This window comes from Dysidea avara, chromosome 8, assembly GCF_963678975.1.
Source record: "Dysidea avara chromosome 8, odDysAvar1.4, whole genome shotgun sequence".
In the NCBI taxonomy this organism is placed as follows: Eukaryota; Metazoa; Porifera; class Demospongiae; order Dictyoceratida; family Dysideidae; genus Dysidea; species Dysidea avara.
The window spans coordinates 14,224,862-14,252,007 of record NC_089279.1 but is presented as its reverse complement, the minus strand read 5'-3'; the positions used below and the strand labels follow the sequence as shown (position 1 = coordinate 14,252,007).

Sequence of the window (27,146 nt, the reverse complement as noted above, 5' to 3'; positions counted from 1 at the left end):
GGATATAATTATTTTATCTGCATACCTAAAAGTTTTGATTATGGGTCAGCAGCTAGTACATTCTGGTTATGTTCTGTTATGATGAACAGACATATCTTAGAGATGTCAAGGAGAATTTTGGGTATGCAGAGTTTAATGTTTTAATCAGTACTATTGAATCGTTTATGGAAAACGTACAGGGTTTACTAAAGGCCTGATAGATAAGCTTGCTTGTAGAGTGGTTACTCCATGCAGAGTGGTAGCTTCATGATGGGAACGTGTCCGTATTCAAAACTGTGCGGAAGCAATCAGTGAATAAGCTATAGCACTAGTTCTCACCTTGGCCAAACACTTTTCAACTCATAGGATGGTGAGGATAACAAAATGTTCTCCGTCTGAGTGGCTTTCATGGATCAATTTCAGCCTCAATGTCTATATAATCACTGCCCAGTTGTAGCCTGTCTACATTTCGTATGTGGCATGGCTAGCTAGCCTACATATGGAATGTAGCCTGGGCGGCTTCTTTGATGTGAGGTGTGAAAGTGTTACATCACATTATAATGACTGGTAAACCTGTGCATACCACTTTAGAAGAAAGAATAGCACCAGGCTTATTGTATCACCTGAACATGTGCCCCAATTATCAGTTACTGAAATGGTGAAGTAGTCATTACTCAGTTATGTTCAGCCCATTACACAGTGTTACAAATGAAGAACACTATGAGAGGGACCTCTGCAATCAATCCAGTCACAATGGAAAGCTTGAATAATTCCCATTGCAAATGTAGGGAAGCCATAATGCAGTGCTACACTGTGAATTACCACCTTGTGCTCTCAGCCAAGATAAATGGGACACAAAGGAGGACCCAGGTAAGTTCATAAAGCAGTCGTTATACATACTGTTGTATGCCAAAAAGCACCTGTCAGGCAGAAGTGACATTGAGCAGTGAAATAATGAAGCCCATAGCCTTCTCCTACGTGTTAGTAGGTAGAGACAAAGTTTGGCACAGAGCTCCTTATTGGCAACAGTTGTTCTGCAGTTGGTATAATGTCCAGCCAGGGTGTGTGCCTCTATTTAATATTTTTATTGTGCTAGCATTATGAATGCAACTAGGCCAATAATAACAGGGTGTGTCATTGTGATATGTTGTTAAGAGATGTGGTCTCAGTGTTCAATCATTGTTAATCAACTAAGATTGTGTTAATGTTCTATACCATATGCGTATTTTGTACCATGCGCGTATGGTACATACCATACACATATGGTACGTACCATACACGTATGGTACGAAATTTCGTACTGTATGTGTACGGTATGTACCATACACGTATGGTTATACCGTATGCGTATGGTACGTACCGTATGCGTACGGCCATAGTCATACGTTTACTCACTTCAGTCTGGAGTATCCTTTCACGCATGCACCACTATAGGTTAAGAACCTAAATCTTCGATTGAAATGGGACAAATACCTCAGGTAGCAAAATATTTAGGGATAAAACTATAGAAATGAAAGATTGCAGTGGGTAGCTTGAGCTATTTCAAAAAGGCAAACAATACACTGGGATTTTACACAGAAATTTCAAAAATTGTCCACCTCATAGCTATCAAATGCTCATCATTATTGGTGGTACCAATCATATAATATGGATGCACAGTAGCTATGGTATCCACATCTTCACAGAGACATAAAAAATTCAGACATTCGGCTAAATTTGTTTAAAATGATTATTCATGACATACTAGCTATAGTCTTACAAATGAATTAGAATGGCAGAGTTTATAATCAATAAGATCCACTCTAAAAGTGACAATGATGTAGCTACAAAATGATTCTTAATTTAGTATCCATTCCCAGCCATTACCTTGTCCCATGTAACTCTAACACACGACATCACAATTTCACCTACCAACTACCCTACTGTAGAATAAACAGCCATCTGTACTCATTTTTCCATCATTAATGTTGTACATTTACCTATTATGTGAAGCAGGGGAGTCAGCAGTGGCTACTGTCACCATCCCAAGCATTCTTCACCTCCCACAAGCTATTGATTGTGGTGGTAGTTTGGTAAATGTACGGGGTCTCGGCTGCCTTGTAGGATAAAAGTTCCAACTCTATTTTTACGGCCAAACATGAATGGGCCCTTTTCTTGGTTATAAGGCAACAGGTACTTGGGTAAGATGGGAATTCAGCGTCAGGAGTCATTTCCGTTTTCCTCCGAATTCCCCATACTCAAGCCTCTACGTAGCCTATTATATCTCTGGCAGTCATCCTAGGGGAGACCCCAATACTATCACATTCCTTCTATCAGGAATGGAGGTGCTGCGTTGCAGCCAGAGCTGGTGGTGCTGGTGCTCTGTTTGAATTGGCGCAGGATGAGTTGCACGTCTACATTTGACAACAGAGCGCCAGAATGTAGTTGCAACCATCTGGCCGAGATGGGGTCAACAGTTGCCGTCAAAGTGGCAGTGTGTTGGTGCACCCATGTAAAGGGGACAGCAAATGCTAGACGGAGTAGCAGTGTGCTGGTATGTCCCCCTCGGTGCGAGGTACTGGCACTTGCTTTGTGAAGATGCCAGCAGGCGCTCGCGAACCGGATGGCGGTGATATCACCACAGTTGAATGGTAGTAATGCCACTGAGGTCAGTTGTACTTGATGTGGGCTGATACAGCCATATGTCTATCTGTATTGGTTAAAAAAATAAAGTAAAGTGACAAACAATTACAATGGGCTATGTTTCCAGCTGGTATGTGTGAACCACGCATACACCAAGTCGGGACCGTAACCAGTATAGCAGGTCCATATATGATATATCATGGCTGTATAGAATTTCATTGGTCGGTATACAAATGTCAGGTAAGACTACAGGTCTTTTATTGGGAGATGTGCTCCGGGTGTGTACCCGTTAAATACACTACTGAAAATGCGGTGTACCACTGAGACTTGCTGTGTTTTGGTTGACACGGTTGTTGTACACCAATGCAATGTACCATAAGTTATGCAGTGAGGCCAAGCCAGAGAAGTGGAGGGAAGGGGGTGCATGGGTAACGCTCTCATGCAGCTGTTCACTGGTCGCGTGGTACTGACTACGCATGCGCGTTTACTCTAATTGATGCCCTATTCTCTTTTTAATGCTACCTAACTCCTGCCAGGGCAGAGGTCTGGTGTTTCTTTCCCCCCATTAACTACGTTTAAAGGTATTTTTTAAAACTATATTTGTGACCGGGCCTGCGAAAATAGGGCATGTGGGCACATGATTTTTGCCTACTTTTTCAAACTTTCATCATTCATAATGTTTTGTACCAATATACTATGGCAATGCCATTTTGAGCATCTGGTAAGTATTTAATTGGCTTTATGATGCAAGTAACACAATTCAAATATTCTGTTCCAGCACTGAGATATGACCTGTAGAGTGACACGGTGTAGTTTGTGCCCACATGCCCTGTTTTTGCAGGCCCAGTCACATTTAATGTTGTACACTTACCTATTATGTGAAGCAGGGGAGTCAGCAGTGGCTACTGTCACCATTCCAAGCATTCTTCACCTCCCACAAGCTATTGATTGTGGTGGTAGTTTGGTAAATGTACGGGGTCTCGGCTGCCTTGTAGGATAAAAGTTCCAACTCTATTTTTACGGCCAAACATGAATGGGCCCTTTTCTTGGTTATAAGGCAACAGGTACTTGGGTAAGATGGGAATTCGGCGTCAGGAGTCATTTCCGTTTTCCTCCGAATTCCCCATACTCAAGCCACAGAAAGGGGGACCACTGAAGGATGGTGGAACCTTTCACCCAAGTGGTCTGTTGTAGTACTTAGGGGGAGGGGGCTAGGTAATATAAATATATATGAGACATGCTTAACCTGTGTTCTGTTGAATCAATTATCCTACAAGTTTGTAAATGTACTAAACTGATAGAGTCAATACATTGAACATAATCTATTATAGTATGTGCAATATTGTAACTAGAGAGCAACTGTTCCTGCAATTGCTTCTCTTATAGACTACTGACCAATTTCTTCGATAGCTTGGCAAGCTCTGTTGGAGGGGTTTTGATATAGCGCTGGTAGGCACCACTTTGCCAGCGTCCCAACAACTTGATGTGGCTGTCTGGTATCCTAGCTTGGGTTGCAGAGGTTGCAGCTCTGATCCGGAAGCTGTGAGTGTTGTACTGTTTGCAGTCAAGCTTGAGTTTTGATAATAAGGAGTCCAGTGCTGAGCTAAATACTTGGCGGGTAAGGCCTCTTCCTTTCTGTGTAATAAAGAGGGGCCCGGCCTGGTCGCTTCTCATAGCTAAGTATGCCAGAATTGCTTTGACAGGGCAGATGGCACAGTCTGTTTTACCCAAGTAAATGTTTACACCTCTTCTAAAGGGGTCAGTCTTAAACTGCTTAATGGCCACCTGCAGTAAGTGGGGGTTGTCCCTGTTGTCAACTGCAATGTCCTTTAGGGATAGGTGGCATGTAGGGTCATAAGCAGCTGTGCTAGGTATGGTAAACTCACTCACTCGGAGGAAGCCAAAAAAGGCAAGACAGCATGCTGCCCAAAGCAAAGCTTCTGAGTAAGAGGGGTTCTTATGTCGAAGAATGCCTCTAATCCGGTTTAGGATATGTATAGTGATTGGTAGGCGTACCCTGGATGGGTGAGAGATTGCTTGGTGCTTCTTGATCCCTTTTAAAATAATCTGGAGTCGCGGTGTAAGCTGCTGGCTGAATGAGTTATGGAGCCCCCTCAGGACGTGAATGTGCCGGACAGCTGAGAGGTAAACTTTGATGGTAGCCTGTGAGATGTTGCCAGTAGCTAGGTGGGTCACAAATAGTATCAATGTAGACTCCGATGCAGGTAAAGTGCGGAGATTAGTGGCTTTACAGAAACTGGTGTACCGTCGGATGCCTGCTGCATAAGTAGTCCTGGTAGTTGTGGCCAACCCCCCCTCCAGGAATTGACGAGCAGATGTGATTAGCTGACCTCGGTCCAAATTACTGGGAACTGGTAGGCATCTAGGATAACCACCATTTGGTCTGATAGGGTGAGTTGAGTGCCCTTCAAGGAAAGTACAGTACAAAGTACATTATTGAGATTGACAAGAGAAATATAAATCATTGTACAATAGTATGCTTAGAGAAGTATTGTTATGCACGTACAAATACTGAGAAGCAATATAATGCAAAATCATAGTGTTGGTGTAGTCTTAACTTGGAACGTTATTCTGTGGGTCTAGTTACTGTCCTGCTACTTAGAACAAGGTGAGTACTGCTGAGTCAAGTTGATGACGCGTCTAAAATGGCGCATGAAGGCTGAGGAGGTCCAGTCAAGGCGTCTAGGTGACAGAATCCGTAGCAACGGGGTTGGAACTTGTGTCGGGATGTGAGAGGCATTAGGGTGGGAATGTAAAAATTGGGTGGCTTGATTTCTAGATAGCTTATCTGCGGCCGTGTTGAGAGCTCCAGGGATATGAGCAGCTCTAATAGATATTTCGAAAAAGGTTGAAAAGAACCACAAAGATCTTAACAGGTGCATGACCACTGGTTCCTTCGATGATCCTTTGTTGATAGCATCAACTAGGCCATGATTGTCACACTTAAATTCTAATATTTTTTTGGGGAGTAGGGGGCCCCAAATGGCACAGCTTATCACAATGGGCACCAGTTCCTTCGCCATAATGTCTATCGGCTTCCATTCGGTAGACCATTTCAACTGGAACCAAAGGTTATTGAACAGAGCTCCACAGCCCCAGGAACCGGATGCATCTGTCTCAATGAAGATATCCGGAGGCTGAGGGGTCATTGAGCATTCCAGGAAACTGACACCATTCCAGGCGTGTACAAACAAGTACCACCATCTGAGGTCTGAGCGAAAACCATCTGAAAGGCGAGTAAAGAAGGATAGGCGGCGGAGACGGGCTGCTTCACTATACATTCTGGCTACAAATGTGCGTCCCGGTTTCACCACTTTTGTAGCATGCTGCAGCAGGCCCACTAGGGATAGTATCGCTCTCTTCGTGGCTTTCTTTTTCTTTAGCCAGGATGTTAGCAGGCTGCGAATCCTATGTAGTTTATCTGGTGGCAGGTGTGCCATCATTTCTTGGGTGTCCAAGGTAATGCCTAGAAATGTGAGGGTATGAGATGGCCCTTCCACTTTTTCTAGGGCAAGTGGGATACCGAGGGTAGAGCATACCTCCTTAATAGTGGCTAAGTTACGTGCACAGGTGGGGGACCCTGGAGGCCCTAAGGTTAAGAAGTCATCCAGGTAATGAAGAACTGGTGCAATTCCCTTTCGAGTGAGTATCCAGGAGAGCAAATCAGCTAATATATTAAACAGTTTTGGGGCTGCTCGAAGTCCAAAAGGTAAGCAGGTGTCGATGTAAAGGTTATGGTCCCAATGCATCGCTAGCAGGTGACGGTCGGCGGGGTGCACAGGTAGTAACCGGAATGCACTCTTAATGTAGATTTTTGCTAGTAGAGTGCCTTGTCCTAGTTGCATGATGCCCTGGATGGCAGAATCAATGGTTATATATGTGAGGGAGCAGAGGTTTTTGGGGATTCCATCATTGACACTCTTGCCAGCTGGGTGGGACAGATCTACTATCAGGCACCATTTTTTGGGCTGGTGGTTTTTGGGGATGACCCCGAATCTGCTGATGTGTGCATCAGGGATAGTTGATCGCTTGAATGGGCCAGCGACCCGTTGATGAGCAATTTCATCAGTAAGGTATTGCCTGACAGTGTCTGGGTGCTGAAGAGCACATTCTAGGTTGCGCTTGGCTGATTTCAGGGGCTGTGGCGGACTCTTAAAGCCAATACGAAAGCCCTCAGAAATTCCAGTGATGAAGAATTGCACTAGCTCCTGGTTAGGGTGGCTTGATAGAAGCCTGGCCCAGTTCTTTGAATTCAAGGGGGTTGTGATGGCAGTGGCTTCATGTGGAACTTTGACATCGACAGGTAGGTCGGCAAGGAGGGTATTCCACGCAGGGACCCATTCTTGGTATGGGGAACAGATGTCGTCCAGGTGAATTCCAATGATATGTTCCTTTGACAAGGCTGTAAAGGAAGACCAGAGAATATTGCAGTGGCCTCACTATATTGTGTGCGATGTATGCATGGCGAAAGTCTTGCTAACATACATAGAGTACCCAAAACATGGCAATTATGATGCATAACAGTTTGTACACACATGAAAGCAAGTCATATAAGGAAGAGAAAAAAAATTACACTAATAGCTACGCTACTGAACATGATAAGGTCTGTTATGCTTTTTAAAAAAAAGACAAACTTAAAGGTTCATTAGTGCTGGTGGTCCCTTTTGCTGCTGAGTGGCTGCCCTCTTTTCTCTGTGCGGGCACTCAATAGCCTTGTGGTTCTTGTCAAGGATGCGGGGGTTGTGCACGCACCGATAACAGATGTGGTCAAAGCGGAATGAAGCACGGGAGCAACCCTCAGGGTTTTCATTCCATTTTAGACAGATTTGAAACTTGGGTTCGGGAGCTGGTTGTCTAGGAGGGCGATACGTGTTGGCTGGAATCATCAGCTGTGATTGGCCAGGTTGGTAAGTTCCAAGGGGGTAGTTAGGAAACACCATATTCCAAATAGTGATGTCAATAGCTGACCATATCTTTATATTCGCGGCCGATGCTTTCAGGCGGAATCTCCGATCATAGACCACCCAGCGACCTGCACGTTGGTAATGGGAGGCAGATATGATCAAGCTTTGGTAGCCCACTAAATCAGCCACACGTTCTGGGGTAGAACGAGAGAGTACTGCAATGTATATACCAAAGCATTGGATCCAGTCAATGATATTATTTACTTCATTGAGTTTTGTCTTGTTAGTATGGCGATCCTCCTTTTCCATGTTAGCGTCAGTGGACCCCAGGTGGTCTGGGAGCAGTTCTGACATCTCAACAAATATCCCCTGCTTAATTCTTTTCACTAATCGGGCTGGCACTGGTGGTAAGCCATCACTAATTAAGATAGGAAGTTGGTGATAACCTTGGTCTTCGGTCTCTGAGAGATCGGGGGTTTGGCGAAGCGAGTTGAGTTCTCTGACATGCTCCAGTTGGCTGCCGGTCAGGGTTTCGTCAAAGTCTACGAAGAATGAGTGAGATAAGAATAGTAGGGGAATGGTCACATAAGAAGATGCACGACAATTAGCCCTGTATGGGTACAATGTCATTAAACTACGGAGGTGGTGATAGCAATTGGATTGGTAATCAAGGAGTCCACGAGGGTGGAGGCACATACATAGCCAATATTTTGAGTTTGGGACACATACAAGTCCAATGAGGATGTTGGTGGGCATTATAAGGAGTAATCAACAAGGCACCACCAGGGGGCGTCCGAGCCCACAGTACCTGGAGTGGGTAGCTACTATTGCAACGCGGGAATATATATATATATATATATATACACACACAATTGTAAACAACTCTTAAGTTGTACGTACCAAACTCATCGCTGGAATCGGAGATGGCTACATTGGTGTCCTGGGTATCTTCTAGGTCGTCGCTGTCTTGTGAAGTCTCAGTGGGCTCTGGGAGTCCGTCCCTGACGGCTTTTACTATCGCAGGTATATCCGCTGTGGTTAGTGGACGAGTCTTCTGACGTTTGCTACCGTGCTGGGTGGACGAGTCCGTGGTCTTCCTCTTCCGAGTTGCAGCTAAGGATTGGCTAGCATTTCCACGCTTTCTCGAAGCTCCAGCGCTGGATGTCAGCCTGGAATTTGTCCGTTCCGTGCAGGAATCGGAGTGAGAAGTAGCACCACGTGTAATAACGGAATCTGTCTTCTTCTTGGCCGATTCACTAGTCTTCTTGGTGGAGTCTGTCTTCTTCTTGGCCGGTTCTCTCGTCTTCTTGGTGGAGTCTGTCTTCTTCTTGGCCGATTCGCTAGTCTTCTTGGTGGTCGATTGGCTTTGCGACCCACGTTTGTTTGAGGTTCTTTTATCTTGCTTCGCCATGAACCTATAAACACTCTACGCTCTCATGCAGCTGTTCACTGGTCGCGTGGTACTGACTACGCATGCGCGTTTACTCTAATTGATGCCCTATTCTCTTTTTAATGCTACCTAACTCCTGCCAGGGCAGAGGTCTGGTGTTTCGTTCCCCCCATTAACTACGTTTAAAGGTATTTTTTTAAACTATATAAAATCATATGCTGGAACAGCTAGCTTAATAGATTATGAATTAGTTAATAAATCTTCTTCAAGACTGCATTACATAATCATGCACTGTAATTGTATTCTAAGTAATCACACACCACACCTTTGCATTTTTTTGCACTCACCATGCACTGCATCATTGTAATTTGCATGGTGCACTCACACTCTTTAAAGGTTTTGTACACTATTTAATTACTTTGTCTGTTTCCATGGCCAGTGACTAAAAATCCCATGCAGAACAGCATGCATGCATGCAACCTTATATGCCATACATTCAGACTAAATTATTTTTATTTACCACAATATACAATATGTGCACAACATTAGTAAATACAGCAATGAAACATGCACTTACAACAATAAGACACAAGTGTAAGTAAAACAAATCTGTTACAATGAAGTAGCTATATATAAGTTCTGACTGATGTGCATAGGCTTGCAGATAATAATACATGTGTACTTATAACTGAACCCTGTAGTTGCCATCCGCTGTGCAACAGGGTCCAGTAAACTTTATTCTCTCTGCATCTTCATCTGCCACACACATCTTCTTCAGCTTCTTATTTACACATGGTAAATGGTACCACCAGTCACATTCGTCGCACTGGACCTGCAGTATACAAGTAAGACTGAAATAATCATGCGCATATTGTAGCCCATGAACAATCATTGACACATGCATGCATTTGGTGCATGTCCTTATGCATTATATTATAATATTATAGAGTGCACCTACCCAAACACCTCCATCTTCCCATCCACAAGCATGACAGTATGTACTGAGTCTATACAACAAGAAAGAATTAAAAGTTAATGCATGCATGTATACAAACTTTCAAGTTATCCTAATGTACAGTTTTATTTATGCCATGGATGCATTGGTTAAAAGAAAATAGTGAGCTTACCAGATAGTTCAATTAACTTCTCTGCCATTCCTTGTCTTAGCTCATAAATCTGCTTCATTTCTTCAGGCAATGCCTCATTTAATAGCAAGGATTCTGCAAACTGAAAATAATGGATTTCATATCTGTTCACAATATATATATATATTATATATATTGCATGTCAGCTGTATACAATAACTAGTATGTTGTGCATGAAAAGCCATACATACTAATATACACACATATGCACAAACAAAACTTGGCACTTACTCTCATAACAAAAACTCCACATGATGAAGTATCCCTTTGCTTAAAGTGCGACTTGGTTACAACCTTCCATTTATACAATTTTTTGCTCTTTTCTGATAAAAACTGGTAACTTGAAAATTGGCTGCACAATTACAAATGCATTTAATTAAAATTTATCAAAGAATTTAATGTACTCACTTCCATCCCCGCTCCAGCAAAGATATGGTAGAGCTTTTTTCACCTTTTGGATTAACATAAGTGATTGTAGATGACTTTTCCTCGAACATCTGTAAATTGTGCAACAGTTTAGTGTACCTCAAGATTGCTTATTACATACAATATATAGCAACAATGCCTACCAGTAAAACCCAGTGGTTTCTGTATTCCAGGCATGCACCAATCACTACTTCATACTCCGGTATAAAAAACTATGCACATAAAACATATCCATAAAATGAGACACAAGGACTATAAAATATTTTACTATACCTTCAGCAGCTTTTTGTCATCATTAAAATAATGGCCTTTACAAACTCTATTTGTTGTAGTCACATCCATCACTTTAACTTTATCTTGCTGCAATACAAATGATAATCAGTATGGGTGTAGGATGCAGGTGTACAACACCATATCACATGTTGCTATCTAATAATATATAACTTTCTAGATTGTTTGATTTAACTACAGCTCCAATGTATGCAGATATAACCTATAGTGCCATCAGTGTCCACACAACATAAAACTTCAGAATTTTCTTACCTCATCAGCAACCCATGCATTTCTAAGAATTAGAGAGAGGAATGATTTATCGAACAGTTTGTAATGGCCAATTTTAGCCTCCCAAAGCCGCTGTGGTGGAAGCCTGCGTATTTTTTCTAATTGTTCTTCTGTTTGAACAGCCATGCATAATAAGACAAATAGATAAACAATAAGCTTGCTTACTGGTGCAGTTCTTGGCAACATTTCTGATGGGTTCTTCCTCTTGTGTGACAGCTGTAAAGCAAAACATTTGTTAGTGTACATACATCAGGAAAATGTGAATATATATATATATATATATAGGCATGCTACTTTTAGATTTGTTGCGTATGTGTGTGGGCTTTACAAACTAACCTAATTTATTATCCTCATCCTCAAAAGACTCATTTGAAGGGTACCAAATTGTACCAGTTGCTCCTACAAAAAGAATTTTAAAGTGTTAAAGTATTGTGCAGCATGCAGCAATATACTTACTCTGCTTATGAATCTCAAAGTAATCTATCAAAAGATTGGCTACTACTGGATTTTCTTCTCTCAATAACTTTAAAACATAGCTTTTTGCAGTTAAGTCATTCATAATATCTGCATACAATTCTTTACTATATTCCCTGATGATACGGTCAGGAACTGCTTCTTTGTACTTCTGGCAAAGCTTAGCCAGGGCTTCAGAGTCTTCATAACTTGCAACAACATAACAATGTAAAAAGGACGATGGAAGCATACATCTGAAATTGTCAGACAAGTGTTGGTAGAGAAGGCCAATTGGTTTAGCAGTTAGTTTTGTCTTTAGTTTAGCAGTTAGTTTTGTCAAGTGTTGGCAGAGAGGGCCAATTAGTTTTGTCTTTGTGTTGGGTACTTTGTTTGTCTTTGTAACACAGGAGCACCACCTTCAGCCTAACCTATAGCTAACTGAGATATAAATTCCTAGCTTACATGACTCCACTGTGGCTAGCTAGCATCATACCTGTTATTGTATAACTAATAGTATTTCAAATTGTATACTCATATGGTATGGATCGCTATACCATACGCGTATGGTACGCATTCTTGTACCATACGCGTATGGTATAACCATGCGCGTATACACGTATGGTATGTACCATACACGTATGGTACAAAATACGCATATGGTATACAAATTAATGACGTGGCATTGAACCTATTGTCAAGTTACAGGTATCTACCAAGCATATTTGAGATATTCTCATACAGCAGTCACCCTAATAGAGCAGTCACATGTGTATAGCTGTATACTATAACAAAAAACTAAACAAACTAGTATAATTAATTTAATAAACATGAAGTAGGGATCCAAGTGATAAAAAGTAGTGAAAAAGAGATGAATGATGGTATTACAGCATAGCTGGGTGGGAAAATTCCTACTTTGGCATCGAACAAAATGATTGTTATAACATGCCAATGTAGGGGAACAATGCTGTAATACCATTATTCGTATCTTATGTCACTACATTTTATTGCTTGGATCCCTACTTCATTTTAAATTAATAATTTTTAACATACTATAACACTGTGTATGTTAAAATTTTTTAACATACTATAACACTGTGTTTTAGTACAATAACACTTGGTGGGAAAATTCATACTATAACACACAGTTTTATAGTATGTTAATTTTTAATATACTATAACACTGTGTTTTCAGCTATGTGGCTGCACATAGCTGAAAACGAAGTATAATGGCTCAGCTGTTTTAGATGTAGTAGATGATAATTGTCATACAGTAATAATTCAATGGAGTGATGGAATAGCTAAAAGGTAGTGAAATGAGAGGTTGTCTATGCCTACAAATATACCAGTGGTCATTTGATCCCTAATTCAGTCTTGGTTATAATGGATTAAATGTCCACTAGTGTATCTGATCTCTTGTTTCACTACTTTTTAGCAATTCCCTTGCTTCCTTACTTTTTCTTTAATGCCTATATTATAATCAGCTTTAAAATTCCTAACATTTTCTTCTGTTTGTTTCTATAACAAAATTATAGCTGTATAGTGAACCCACGCATACTCCATCAAAAGGAAGAATGACACCAGGAATGTTGTTAAATTAATTTTGCATCTGAACGTGTGCCCCAACTATCAATTATTACTGAAAGCAAAGTGCCATTATGCTTCTTTTTCTGCTACATATGTTCAGTCCATTACACAGCACTACAAACAAAGATCACTGTATGAGAAGGAACTGTCTGTTATCAATCCACTTACAATGGAAAACTTGCCAGGATGATTCTGCTACAGACATAGGGAAGCCACTACCATGAATCGACACCTTGCGCTTTCAGCAAAGATAAATAGGACATAAAGGAGGACACATGAAGCATACATTGTACATACTGCGGTTTTCCAAAAGGCACCAGTCAGGCTGAAGCAACATCTAAGAGTAAAACATTAAGCCCATAACCTTGTAAATAAGTGGTTGTTAAGTACGCTTGTCTGAAATCATCAGGAAGATGTGCAGGCAGTTATATAGTCAGTCATTGGAAAATTCTGCTAAATGAGAAAATAATTAAAATTCCATAGCAACTTAGCTACTGGGATAATTTTTGGCCACTATGTAGACACTTTAGAGACTTTTATTGTGGGGCTAATATTTTGGCCAGACAAGCCCAAACCTTTATCATCCAGTACTATCGTGATACACATGCCCTTATTCTACTCAGCTGCTTTTTAGATATAATAACAGAGGCACTCATGCATTAGAATTGGGCAGATAACTTTCTCTGACCTCAGATTCAGGGTGTATGACATAGCCATGTAAATTAAAATTAATTTATTTTATTGATCTTTGAAGGTCGGATACTGTCTAATCAGATGTCCATCAGAGATTATTGTATGACTCAACTGAGAACTGTGTGGCAGCACATGAGGACCAACATGGGATTTAATGATGATGAAAGATCTTTCTTTATTATGAGATCCATGCATACACTTTTCATGGTATAGCGATTATCTGAAATGTGAATTATACTGAATAACGTGCTCATTTTTAGATGAGTCAAGATCGCAATCTTCCATTTTCTGAAGGGAAGTTGACCACTATAGAACAACTAAATGAATATGAAAAATCATGGCACAAATGTATTTATCAACCATCCAAAAGCAGTGTACAAGTTGAAGTACGTATAGGTTAAGTGTGGATTGATGAGTAGATTAATGGTACTGTGTATGTAGATGGAAGTACATTCAGTTTGGAAACTACCAGTTCTTCAGAATTATAGGTAAAACAACTTGTCTATTGTGTATGCTATGTGGGCAGTATAGAATAAAACGTACCTTTTATTACCATGTTGTGCTACTTTTGTTTAGTAATTACTCATGATTAACATGGAGGTCACAACAGAACCATTTAAACTGCATTTTCAGATATAAGTTTTATAGCTAGTACTTGTGTACTTATAGCTTTGTATTTTTAGATACTATTATTCTAGTCAAAGCTCTTGGCAAAATGTGAAGCTAACTACAAGAGTTTTGCTTATAATACAGCATGAAGCAAAGTATTATCCAAAGGACAAATAATTCCTATGGAGGCGCACAAAGCCAATCATAGACACACACACTAGCAGAAAACCAGGTATTCATCCACAGCTGGTCTGCAGTCATTTGTGGGTGCACATCTGGTTTTATTTAATGAAGTAGAGATCCATAATATATACACTATAAATGAAAGAGAAAAGATGATGGTACAACATTAGCTACTGTATGTGTTTGGAAAATCCACACTTTTACAGAAAATTGTTATAACCACAAGCTGAAATAGGATTGTATATAGTTAGTACGTATGTCATGTCTCTTCAAATTCCTACTTTTAAAATAAAGAATCTTTAAATACAACATGTATATTAGTTTCATCAAATAAAGCCTACAGTAGTTGCCTAGATTCACTGGATACTGAAGCATTTAATGTGCCTTTTAAATATGAATTATGAATTTCCACTCACTGTGCTTTATCAAAAAGTAGAACCTGTCAAATATTGCAGAGTTTCTACAGTCCACATCAAAACACATGGTAGTGTATCATGCAGCCAAGAAAGCCAGTGCACTGCACTGTGGGTACAATGACAAAAAGAAAGAAAATGTAACATGATTTTTATACATACACGCATAACTCTGTTTATTAGCACTAATATCATTGCAGCCATTTCTTGGCCATCACCTTTTATTTCACAACTTGTTTATGCAGGTTACTCTTTATTTACAGCTTGGCTGTTTTTGTGTCATTTTCACTTTGTTTTGTACATTTTATAGAACTTTGCGTGGGCGAGATCAAAGGAATAAGTGTATTTTAAATTTCATAACGTACACTCTCAGCCAGCCAACAGTGCTTCATCGACCACAAATAGTGCTTTATTGCACCGCAAAGAGTGCTTTATTTGCTCAATAAAGCACTCTTTGTGGTGCAATAAAGCACTCTTTGTGGGAAATAAAGCACAGTTGCCCACATGCCTTAGTGCAGGCTAATAGCCTGCAGGGCTCACGCCAGTATGGCTAATCACCCAAGCTGGTGAAGGCTGATAGCCTCGCCGCGCTAAGTGATCAATCACCCCAGCCAATACAAGTCCTACCACTGGATTGCTTTTATAGACATAACTAAATGTTTTGATGATGGGTGGGAGAAGGTAATGTTGCTGTTACGTTTGTTAATGTAAATGGATAAGTCCTGGAGATATCACGGAAATACTTCACCATGTGTCACAGTAGAATTGATTGTGGGTTATAACCCAATCCTGCCAAAATAAGGGATGAACATCTATCATGCCAAACTATGGTGAAATATATTATGTGTGAATTACTTTGTTAAACTAATATGTGTGCATTCAGGCTGCTAATAATTCGTGCAACGTGTGTTAATTACGAGTCCTAGTGTATGGATGAAGCTACATGACTAGAAAGTTCTATAAATCATTCAAAGCATAGCCTTGCTCATGCTATATGAAAAATAAAGCACTCGGCGCTTGGCCTTGATGCTAATAAAGCACTCGGCTTTGCCTCATGCTTTATTAGCATCTCGGCCACTCGCCTCGTGCTTTATTTTTTATATAGCACTCATGGCTATGCTTTAACATATACATAAAGCCCCAAAGCCAGTTTTTTACCCATGTTACAGATACAATGATGATTTTTAGAGAAGTTATAATTGTTTGAGTGTTTGTTAATACTATTGTAATACTTTAATAGAGTATGCATTTTAAAGACTCCGCGTATAGAGCAATCTAGATGTTGGTAGATCTATGAAATTATAAGTTTTTACCATTAACTACAGCTTTAAGTAGATTTAAATTTGAACAGCTGTGATAATAGTGTCTCAGTGGTTAAGGATTTGGGTATTACGTAGATGTAGAGGTCCTTGTTTGAACACTGCACAACCTTTTCTTTTGACATTCTTCCTGTGCTTTTTGCCAGTTGGTGTCTGTTCTATTAGAGTATCTCACCCCATATTTCTAGACTTGTTTCATTTTGTAACTCTGTAGCAGATACTTCAATTTCTTTCAAACTATTAAAGGTTTGGATTCCAATAGTTAATTTATGTACACACCAACAAGTGTACTCCCATAAGTGATTTATCCTGTAACCATGACAAAAATCAATATAGCATTAAACTTGGTGTGTGAATTTACCTTTATACACTGTCTATGTGCACCAAATGTCAAGGCAACCGAGTATTATAACTTTTGCTAAGTATGTGAAAGAAGCCTTAGCCCTTGTGAACTTCTTAAGAAAAACTGAAAAAAAGTTTCTCAAAGCTTGAGAATGGCTGAAGTGATTACAATCAAATTTGGAGTGTGGTCTGCCCTACCTGGTGTGCTTTGGAAGATGAACCATGGAGCTATGCATGCATGAAAATAGCATTTTTAATTTATTTCTATATTATAGCCATGATGTGGTGTGCCAGTTTTCTTGGCTGCATGACACACAGTACCACTTTCCAATGGAGAAATTTCATAACAAAAAAATCAATTGTTGCCCCTAGCAACTTAAATTTTACATAATTTGTAGGTGTCAATGTCTTAAGTCACCTCCCAAAGTTTTAAAAGGATAGCATAAATAAGTCATGAGATATGACATTTTGAAGTTGCAATTTTCCCATACATTGTCAATGAGAGGGGCAACAGTTGCCCCTTCTCAGCAATCACACAAATCATGGGATTCAAAGAATGTCATATCTTATGAGCTATATATGCCATTCATTTAAAACCTGGAGAGACTATTGTTGACATTCACACCTACAAATTATGTAAAATTGAGATATATGTACTTTTGAATTTTTGATTTTTGCATATCTTGAAATACCTCATTTATGTGATTGCCCAGAAAGGGAAACTGTAACCCTCTCACATAGATATGTATGGGAAAACTACAAATTTTAAAATGTCATGTCTTATGACATATATGCTATCCTTTCAAAATTTGGAGAAGTTACTTTAGATATTATCACTTAAAAATGATGGAAAATTCAGGTTGCTAGGGGCAACGGTTATTATTATATGCTATAAAGCCTTATTATAAAATTTGTCTATTACTCACTTACTAACAAAATTTGCAGTAATGTATCATTTTCACAATTTCTATATTGTAGGATTCTTAATCAACAGTACCCACATTTGGCTACTGAGAATGAGTATATGAAAAATCTTGTTGCAGCAAGGGAAGCTCATAACCTTGATGATGCACCCTTCTTTGCTCTCCATCTTTTCACTTTGGAATATGAAAGGCTACAACTGGGTGGAGTTCTACTTCCAGATTTGGTAGAGTTCTACCAGTGGATCCACACTCATCTGTCGCATCTGGTGACATACGAAAAAGCACAACAGTTTACTATTGGACAAGTTATCAGTTTAAGTGCTAAAAGGTACTCCCAAGAACTCTGTGACCATCTCACAGACCTCTTCAAAAGAATTATTGGTAAGTTTGTTTTTAAATGGTAATGGACTTTGAGCTGTGTTACAGTAGCTACAAGAGCCAGGAAAATCACACCAAACTAAGATGCATCACTACAATTTTTTCCTTGCACTTGGCTTTTAAACTTTTTTATACCATAATTTTGAACTTCTATAACACCACATCAAAAAAAAGGCAGCACCAACTATCAATTGAGGAATTGCAGAACTAAAACACGCACCCTTATACTATTTACTTATAAGCAAACTAACTGTTTTACTTAGTCTATGTTTTGCCACAAGCAAGGTAAGTGATGTACTTTTGCAGTGTGCTAAAGGCATGAAGTCTTGTCTAACAGTGAATAACAAAGCCTGTAGTGTTAGCCATTATTGAGGTATGCTTGTATGAAAGCATTGGTTTTCAGTCAGGCAGTCAGTAAGTCAGTTGCCCATGATGTTTAACAAACTTAAACATAGTTAATGTTCTATTGTACACTGTCGCTGCATATTGCAGCATCTCCATTCTCTTTTGGATTGGAATGTGACAGTATGGGGGCCTCACTTAGGATGATCACTGCAGGTTAGGAATCTAGTGAAAAGGAAATCATGGATGAAAAACTTCCCTTCACCTACAATTTCTTGCACCCAAGCATAGCAAAGAAATTTGTACTTTGGGCCACGATATTTCCAAGTTTACTAGGCTTCCTATGCAGGCCTTGTACACTAAACCCCTATTAATCACCAAATTGTATATAAGGGGACTGAAACTCCTGCTCACGATAACGACAATTGCAGGGATCACCAAAGTAATAGAGGTGAATGTTAAACATTAACTAAAATTTTAAAAAATAGCTAATTATCAAAACTATTTTTTTTACACTAAATAGAACTTGGCTTTGCCAATCCAATACTGCCAAGCGGGCACCATGAAGTTATAGTTTCTGGTCAATTTCTTGTAGAAAGTGCAAACCTCTATGATTTTTATTATAGAATACTACTGTATTGCATGATATGTACTAGCAAGTATGAATTCATTATACATCATTTGCTTAAACATCATTTGGCTGCAATAGATCAGTTCATTTAAGGACCTTAAAAATTCAATCAGTGTTAGTGCATATGATGCAATGGCGATTCTATACCTGACCTACAGGGGGGGCCAAGTAGGAACAGCATAACTATATATTGTTGTTTGGCTGTAGCATAAAATAGAATTTCAGGGGGTCTGGGGATGCAACCCCCAGAAGCTGCAGGATATTTGCAATTTAAAGGCTTGAAAACAGCCTAAAATTTATGCTAAAAACATGAAAAATGCTAAAAATAACAATGCCAATCTATACTGCAACTTTTCCCCAAGATTTTTAAAAAGTTATTTTTCAGCAGGGGGGCCATGGCACCTCTTAGAATTGCCCATGGTATGATGTAACAACTGGATGCTGTGGATGCCCATATTATAGCCATTGGGAAAATGATAATAATCGATGGTTAAATCTCCATTACTTACAAAGTATACGGTATGTTCCAATTCTCTGTGCATAGAACAAAACTACATTAATTTCTCTTTCGCTTCATGGTTGTCTGCTGTGACTAGGGTAAAGGATCAGCAAGTTATAGAGCTGTAAAGTTTAAGATTTTGCTGAACAATGCTTTCTATGGCTTGTAATCGTGAGTTCATACTTGAAATCCACTCAGAACTGATTGGCAAAGCTTTGTAGTAGAGTGTTCCATGAATTGCATTAAAGATAAAGGCTACAATCGACTTGACAGGCCAACTGAACCAAACGCCATGTTTAGCGAATCAGTAAACTCTATCCAGGTGGTCATAACGCTTGTTTTAGTGTTGTTATTCCATGTAAACATAGAAACAAGCACCTGCTTGCATGCTTGTTCACTACACAACTTTTGTTTGTTACACGTTTTCAACTTCAGTGGCTCATAACTCACCCAGCAGACAACCACCATCAGGTGTAGAAATTAATGTAGTATTCCATGCTGTCTTGAAAACTTGGATATTTTCTTTAATTTCTGTGTAACAAAGGATTTAGTGCACATGGTTGTATGTTTCCCAATAGTTTCTCATGGCTAACCACAGCATCCAGTATTGCACAATAGCAAATATCAGAGCAATTAAGATACTTTCACATTAAATGAACTGGTCTATAAAGGAGCTCGAGCTTACTAATCTTATATTATTTAGCAATACATTTAATCTTTATAATTTTTATTGACAGAAATATACAATGCATATCTTAAACTAAATGGAGGATCTATAGATAGAAGTAATAACAGAGACTCAGCACCTGTTCATATCAGCAATATTGATGAGAATACCCTTCTGATCAACCTTATCAGTCATGATAGTGGTGATATCGCTAAAACTGATTGGATTTATATTGTTGTGATGGACATAGTGAGTTACATCATGAATGCACTATTAAATCAACATACTACGTATTACAGTGCAAGTAAAATTTTTGTTGACTGTGTCTTAATGCTCTACATACATGCACCAAAAAAGGTAATGCTGTGAGTTACTTTATGTCTTTTCAACAGATCAAAGTCCACAATTTATTCTTATCCAGCGTTTCTGATCATGCAAAACTTTCTAATTGCCACTATCGTAAATATCTACCTGAAAATCTTACAGAAATATATGTCACTGAAGTTACTACCCAAAGCTGTATTGTTCCATATGAGGAAGACAATGGAAAGCAGCAGTTTTTGAAGTTGATCAAAAGCTGTTATATGTACAATGGTGATCAGTCTAGTCCAAAGTTCGACCTAGAACAACTTGAACAAAATGTAGTGGCTTTTTATATTGCTGGAAAATCTCTGATAACTTCTGATGACATCAGAATTGTCTTCAGATTTAGAGATTCACCAACTGAAACTAATCTGGGAAACAGGTATTTTTCATAGTATTTTAAGTGACAGAGACAGCATTATTGCATTGATACATAGTGCATAACATACTACTTCATTAATTCTGTTCATTATTTTCCTCAGCTGCAAATCAGTTAGGCAGGTAGGCAGTAGAAAATTCTGTTTTTAGAAAATTCCATTTTTAGAAAATTCTGTAGCAACTTGACAAAAGTATTTTGGGTTAATCTCAAGGCCCAACCAATACTGTCATGTTGTCATGAAATCAAGGCAGGTTTTGGGTGATATTTAATAATAGGCCATGCCCAAACCTTCATCATACTGTATGATATTTTTTCAAACAAATAACATGCTTTATTATATTTTAGCTTAGTTGTAATAATACATGAAAATTATTAAGTTATTTTGTAGTTCATTAATTACATTTAGAGGTGTACCAATAATCGGATTGGCTAAAATATTGTCCAATGATACAGTAATTAAATATTGGTATCAGTACAGAGCAGCAGGAGGACCGATATCGGTACCGATATTTATACAGTAGCAATAGTTTGTATATAAACAGATTATGCATTGGTATTCTACAAGGGGGTGGCACTCCAATATACCCTGTACTCTGATCATTGTCCTTGGTCAAAGTGGTAAAACTAGAAAGATAAGCCTTAACTGTTGACTTACGCTAATGTCCATGCTTGACTTTTGATTGAATTTTTGTAATTTTTCATAAAATTACGGTTATATTCTAATTCTAATAGTATAAATTGTGGTATGCACTTTCCAAACAAACTTGTCGTTTGACCTACTGCAAATTTCTTGCTTGACTTTTGACTTTCGTTTTGACTGAGGATGAAGATCAGAGTACAGGATATATTGGAGTGCCACCCCCTTGTTCTGCATTATCCATGTGGTTCTTTAGTGCCAGTAGTATATTGTTCACTCTGTAACAAGTGCTACGCTACAAGAAGCCATATAAACACATGTGGTACTAGTGTTTGTTGCTGGAAAGATTATCTTTACAAATGAAGCAGTTACATAGTACATACCTTTGTAATAAAATAAGGATCACAGGATAACCAAGGAAACTTGCTGTACCAGCTTTCTCACAACCCAAGCTGTATACCACCACAGGCAGAGTATAGCAATGAATACATGCACATGTTGTTGTAGGGTAGGTACATGTACACTTTTGTTTGCTTAAAACTATAATGCAAATATCAGATTGACTATCGGTTATCGGCTGTTTTGGTGGCATCAATATCGGATATCAGTACCCATATCGATACACCTCTAATTACATTCCTATGCATTACTAATGAAGTGTAACAAACCACTTTAAACCACAAATTATGTACAGAAGTACCTCCTCAACTGTTTATAAGTAGTTGTCTGTCATGTTATCTAATGCAAATTCTGTATGTGAAGCTTCAAGACTTTTCATTTGCATACACAGGGTAGTCTCCTGTAACCAGATTACTTTCCTTTTTATCTGTGGGTGAGAAAAATGGGTCTAATAAACATAACACAGCACTGTTGTTCTGGTAGTCGACAGATTCTGGGGGTTCTATTGTGTAGCTTCTGATTGGAAGAAGGAACTGCTGATTGGTGTGGATGATGATCAATCCCATACATATGCAATCCCTTCATGTTCTTTATTAGGCTTGTGCTTCTATGGGATTGACATCATCCACACCAACCAACAATCCCTTCTTACAATCAGAAGCCATATAACGGAATCCCCAGAATCTGTTGACTGCTAGAACAACAGTGCTATACTTTGTTCATCAGACTTTTCCCCCACTCATACTCCACAGGAAAAAAGCAGTCTAGCTAAGCAAGACCATATACAGGGTATACACTTCATTTCAACTTTCTATTCCTGGTAGCTTACATGGTTGATTTTCAGCAGTTAAGTACCTGCTACAGGTTCATTTTCACAGGTTTGATATTTTAAAAAGTCTTCTGTAATGTGGTTTAAGGCTCTATGAAGTTTACACATCTTCCTATTTCTATTGATAATCTTGTATTACAGGTGACTGAGAAACAGAAGTATTTGGGGCTAATCTTTGACTGTAGTCTGTCATGGTCTCATCATGTTGCTAATGTGTGCCACAAAATGTCATATTATCTATAATTATCTGTTTACCTCCCACTGACACGTTATTGACATCAGCTTGATGAAAATGCTATTGGAATCCCTATTGCTGTCACAATTATCATACTGTGTTACAATTTGGGGACCATCAATTATCGATGGCAATTTATTACAGAGGCCTCAGAGAATGTAAAATTGTGCTGTAAGGCTGTGTTGTGATTTGCAGAAATATGATCATGTGTCTCCATTCTATCAGAAATTGCAATGGTTGCTACTATCTTACTTAATTCGATACAAATCACTATGTTCAATGCACCATCAATACCGTCAGTATAAATGTATACCACTTGAGCCACCCATTGTTTTTGGCAGAACCTCCTCTTATTGTACAAGAAGACCTATATATTTTGCAAATATCCCTAAATTCTGTTTAACTTTTACTCTGCATTTTTTTTTGCTATAAAGCTATCAAATGGTGGCCACCACTGGTGACAAACCACATTAATTCTCCTTTAAATGAATATGGATGCGCTTAGACAGTATCGTGGCTCACTTTATTGATCATATGTATGTGTGTGTGTGTGTGTGTGGTTTTTTTTTGTAATTGTGTAGTCTTTTTGTTTTTGTTTTGTAATTGTGTTGATATGTCTTTGGTTGTTTTTGTATTGTTTTGGTGTTTACTTATGTGTACGTGATGTGTTCCTCTGGCAAGGAAAAATGGCTGTAGCCAATTGCCTGGAAGCTAAATATACACATTAAATCAGATGTTGTGACTCTCTACAAATTTCAACCTTTGGGACTTTACAAACAATGTATAGCAGGAGGCCACATATGCTACCAGATATAACATACTTCTTCCTTTTGAAAGGAGCAATGTCCACTTTATATGATATGAAATAGCAGCCTAGCTATAGGCCTCGTCCAGAAAATTTGCATAAGAAAACATGAAAACAAACTGTAACATAGCTGAGACGATACAGTACTTCTGTGCATAATTTGTAGCTTTGAGTAATTTGTTTGAGTTACACTTCCTGAATAGCAATAATTTGTGAATTATGAATACATTTTATTACGATAACTAAATAATTTGCACATGTTATTGCAAAAATGATAATTAATTATATATGCACTTGGTTTTTGTAAGTAGCACAACATTAACCAGTGCATGATTGAGTCAATCCTGTGCCCGTAGCTAATATTATTGCATAAATGTGTGCATGCATTCATGTGTGCATCACTATTAGCCCTTGAATAATCCTATCACACAGTTATAATGCAGTACAGCAGAAGTGGATCCAGGGGTTTTCTGAGGTTTTCAGAAACTGTTCAAGTATGTTTATAGGCGATTAAAATTTGATTTGCAAAGGTATCTAAAGTTCAGATTGGAATATGTTTTAATAGAGCAGTCAACTACCCTAATAGAACAGTCAAATTTTGTATTTTTTTGAAATTTTGCTTAGCTTACTTGTACCAACACAGTAAACATAGTCTAAAATCATATCTCAGAGTGTTTAATACCTGAACATTTTCCTGGCAAATGCCTCCAGGCTCCCACAATACTATCAATGTTTGTTGTATACTTCAAACTTCACATAGCTCTGACTCTTAACTGTTTAAAATCCACGAAGATCCTCGTGCTAGGTCTCTAACCTACACTTAATTTTCATCTTAGAATAAATAATTTCCTTGGGTAGCATGCCCACAAATACCCCCAGATCCTCCTAGGAACATGGAACAGAAAATTTTTAAAACTTTCACCAAAATTTTTGGAACTGCTCTTATATAAAAATTTGACAGTTTAATAATCATGGAATGAAATATGCACTGATTATAAAATCTGTGTGTACACAATAATGTCTTGGAGACTAAATTTAGATTTATTTTTGTACACGTGTGTACTTAATTTCATGGTTATGCTTAAATATCTATCTATGCATGTTTGTATATATATCAAGACACATGGTAGTGTGTCGTGCGGCCCAAGAAGCCGGCGCGCCACACCGTGAGTATATTTACAGGAAGAAAGTAAACGCTATTTTCACACCTTTGCAGCTTCGTGATTCCTTATCCGATTAAAACCAAAGTTGCTACAGAGGTGCCGGCTAGGTAGGGGAGTCCACATTCCAAATGTGAAGAAAATCGCTTCAGCCATTTCCGAGATACGAGTGGCCAAAGTTTGGGTTTTTTTTCTTCGTTTTTTTCTTCTTCTTTTCGCACACTTTGCAAAATCCGAAATAAAACACGAATGCATGCTCCAATCGGGCTGACATTTGGCACACTTAAAGGGCTCATTAAGGCAAATCTCAGTACCAAGTTTGGTAGGAATCCGATGAACATTCACGGAGTTATGACCGATTATTTGCGTAAAATAAGGTCGAAGGTCTGTCACGCCCACAGGGTAAACCGCTTGAAGGAATGAGCTGAAAATTGCTATGTAGATGGAGTAACTATCGTAGGAGTGCCTTTTTGTGGTTTGAAAGGAATCCAGTTAAAGGCCATCGAGATATAACACAAAACCCAACCTGTGTCACAATTACGCGATCGATTTTTATGAATACAAAACTAATAGTTTTCACGCCTACCAGGCAAACCGCTTAGAGTAGTGAGCTGAAAATCGGTCTGTGGCTGGAATAATTATCATAGAAAGTCCGTGTAGTAGTACAGAAGAATTGGATTACAAACCACCGAGTTATGATTCCAAAGCCAACTACGTGTAGCATATGCGAGATCGAGATACTCTAATAGAACAGTCACCCTAATAAAGCATTCAGCTACGTTTATAACTTACTCCATTATAGAATTATATTACATTGCAAGTTATTCTGTAGGGAGTTCAGCTACATACAGTTAATTTTATAGACAATTCAGCTACAAGCAAGTCACCCTGTAGAGAATTTAGCTACAAATATGTTGCTGTAGAGATTCAGAACATTATAAGTCACACTGAAGAGAATTCAGTGATAAACAAGTCACCTTGTAGAGAGTTCAGCTACTATAAGTCACTCTGTAGAGAATTCAGCTACAAACAAATCACTGCGTAAAGGGTTCAGCTACAAAAAAAGCTACCCAGTAGAGAGTTCATCTAGATCAGCTACAAACAAGTCACTTTAAGCAATGTTCAGCTACAAGTAACTCACTCTGTAGAGGGTTCAGCTACAAACAAGTCACTCTGTAGTACAAACAAGTCACCGTGGAGAGAGAGTTCAGCAACCAATCAAAAAACCACCATGTAAAAGAGTTCAGCTATACAAACAAGATATAACTCTATAGAGAGATCAGGTAGAAACTTAACAGATCACACTGTAGAGAGTTCAGCTAGAAACAAGTCATCCAGACTAAGTATATAGAGAGATCAACTAGACAACATCATCTTGTAGAGAGTTCAAATCACCCTGCAGATAGTTCAGCTACAAACAAATCACCCTATAGAGAGATCAGCTAGAAGAAGTCACCTTGTAAAGAGTTTAGCTACAAAGAAACTACCATGTAGAGAATTCAGCTATGAACAGATCATCCTGTCGAGAGTTCAGCTAGAAACAAGTCATCCTGTAGAGAGATCAACTAGAAGAAGTTACCTTGTAGAGAGTTCAGCTACAAAGAAACAACCATGTAGAAAGTTCAACTGCAAACAAATCAAACTGTACAGAGTTCAGCTACAAACAAATCACCCTGTAGAGAGATCAGCTAGAAACAAGTCACCTACTAGAGAAATCAACTAGAAGAAGTTACCTTGTAGAGAGTTCAGCTGCAAACAAACCATCATGTAGAGAGTTCAGCTGCAAACAAATCACCTGTAGAGAGTTCAGCTACATACAAATCTCCCTGTAGAGAGATCAGCTAGAAGAAGCTACCTTGTAGAGAGTTCAGCTACAAAGAAACCACCATGTAGAGAGTTCAGCTGCAAACAAATCGAATTGTAGAGAGTTTAGCTACCAACAAATCACCATGTAGAGAGTTCAGCTAGAAACAAGTTATCCTGTAAAGAGATCAGCTAGAAGAGGTTACCTTGTAGAGTGTTCAGTTATGAACAAACCATCATGTAGAAAGTTCAGCTGCAAACGAATCACCCTGCAGAGAGTTCAGCTATGAGAAGATCACCCTATAGAGTGTTCAGCTAGAAGAAGTCACCTTGTAGAGAATTCAGCTGCAAAGAAACCACCATGTAGATAGTTCAGCTGTAAACAAATCATCCTATAGAGAGTTCAGCTACGAACAGATCACCAGGTAGAGTTCAGCTAGAAACAAGTCACC

The 27,146-nt window shown here is 38.8% G+C and overlaps 2 protein-coding genes and 1 long non-coding RNA gene across 3 annotated transcripts in view; 1 reads left to right on the top strand and 2 right to left on the bottom strand.

Annotated features, from left to right (window-relative positions):
- LOC136262915 (uncharacterized) overlaps positions 1-27,146 on the top strand; it is a 317,270-nt gene that overhangs the window by 282,946 nt on the left and 7,178 nt on the right. The window contains exons 78-83 of the mRNA XM_066057331.1: positions 13,840-13,985; positions 14,039-14,164; positions 14,220-14,266; positions 17,623-17,948; positions 20,155-20,333; positions 20,477-20,829. Of these exons, the coding sequence (XP_065913403.1) occupies positions 13,840-13,985; positions 14,039-14,164; positions 14,220-14,266; positions 17,623-17,948; positions 20,155-20,333; positions 20,477-20,829 (1,177 nt within the window). The remainder of the gene's footprint in view (positions 1-13,839; positions 13,986-14,038; positions 14,165-14,219; positions 14,267-17,622; positions 17,949-20,154; positions 20,334-20,476; positions 20,830-27,146) is intronic.
- Positions 9,539-10,939, bottom strand: LOC136262919 (uncharacterized). The gene is made up of 7 exons (XM_066057336.1): positions 10,761-10,939; positions 10,631-10,699; positions 10,470-10,558; positions 10,293-10,413; positions 10,044-10,143; positions 9,875-9,923; positions 9,539-9,748 (listed from the first exon to the last, which is right to left on the bottom strand). Exons 1-7 carry the CDS (start codon positions 10,827-10,829, stop codon positions 9,703-9,705), a joined length of 543 nt encoding a protein of 180 aa, XP_065913408.1. The 5' UTR covers positions 10,830-10,939; the 3' UTR covers positions 9,539-9,702.
- Positions 11,045-11,446, bottom strand: LOC136262921 (uncharacterized). The gene is made up of 3 exons (XR_010704392.1): positions 11,385-11,446; positions 11,214-11,264; positions 11,045-11,158 (listed from the first exon to the last, which is right to left on the bottom strand). It is a non-coding gene; the product is annotated as an uncharacterized lncRNA (long non-coding RNA).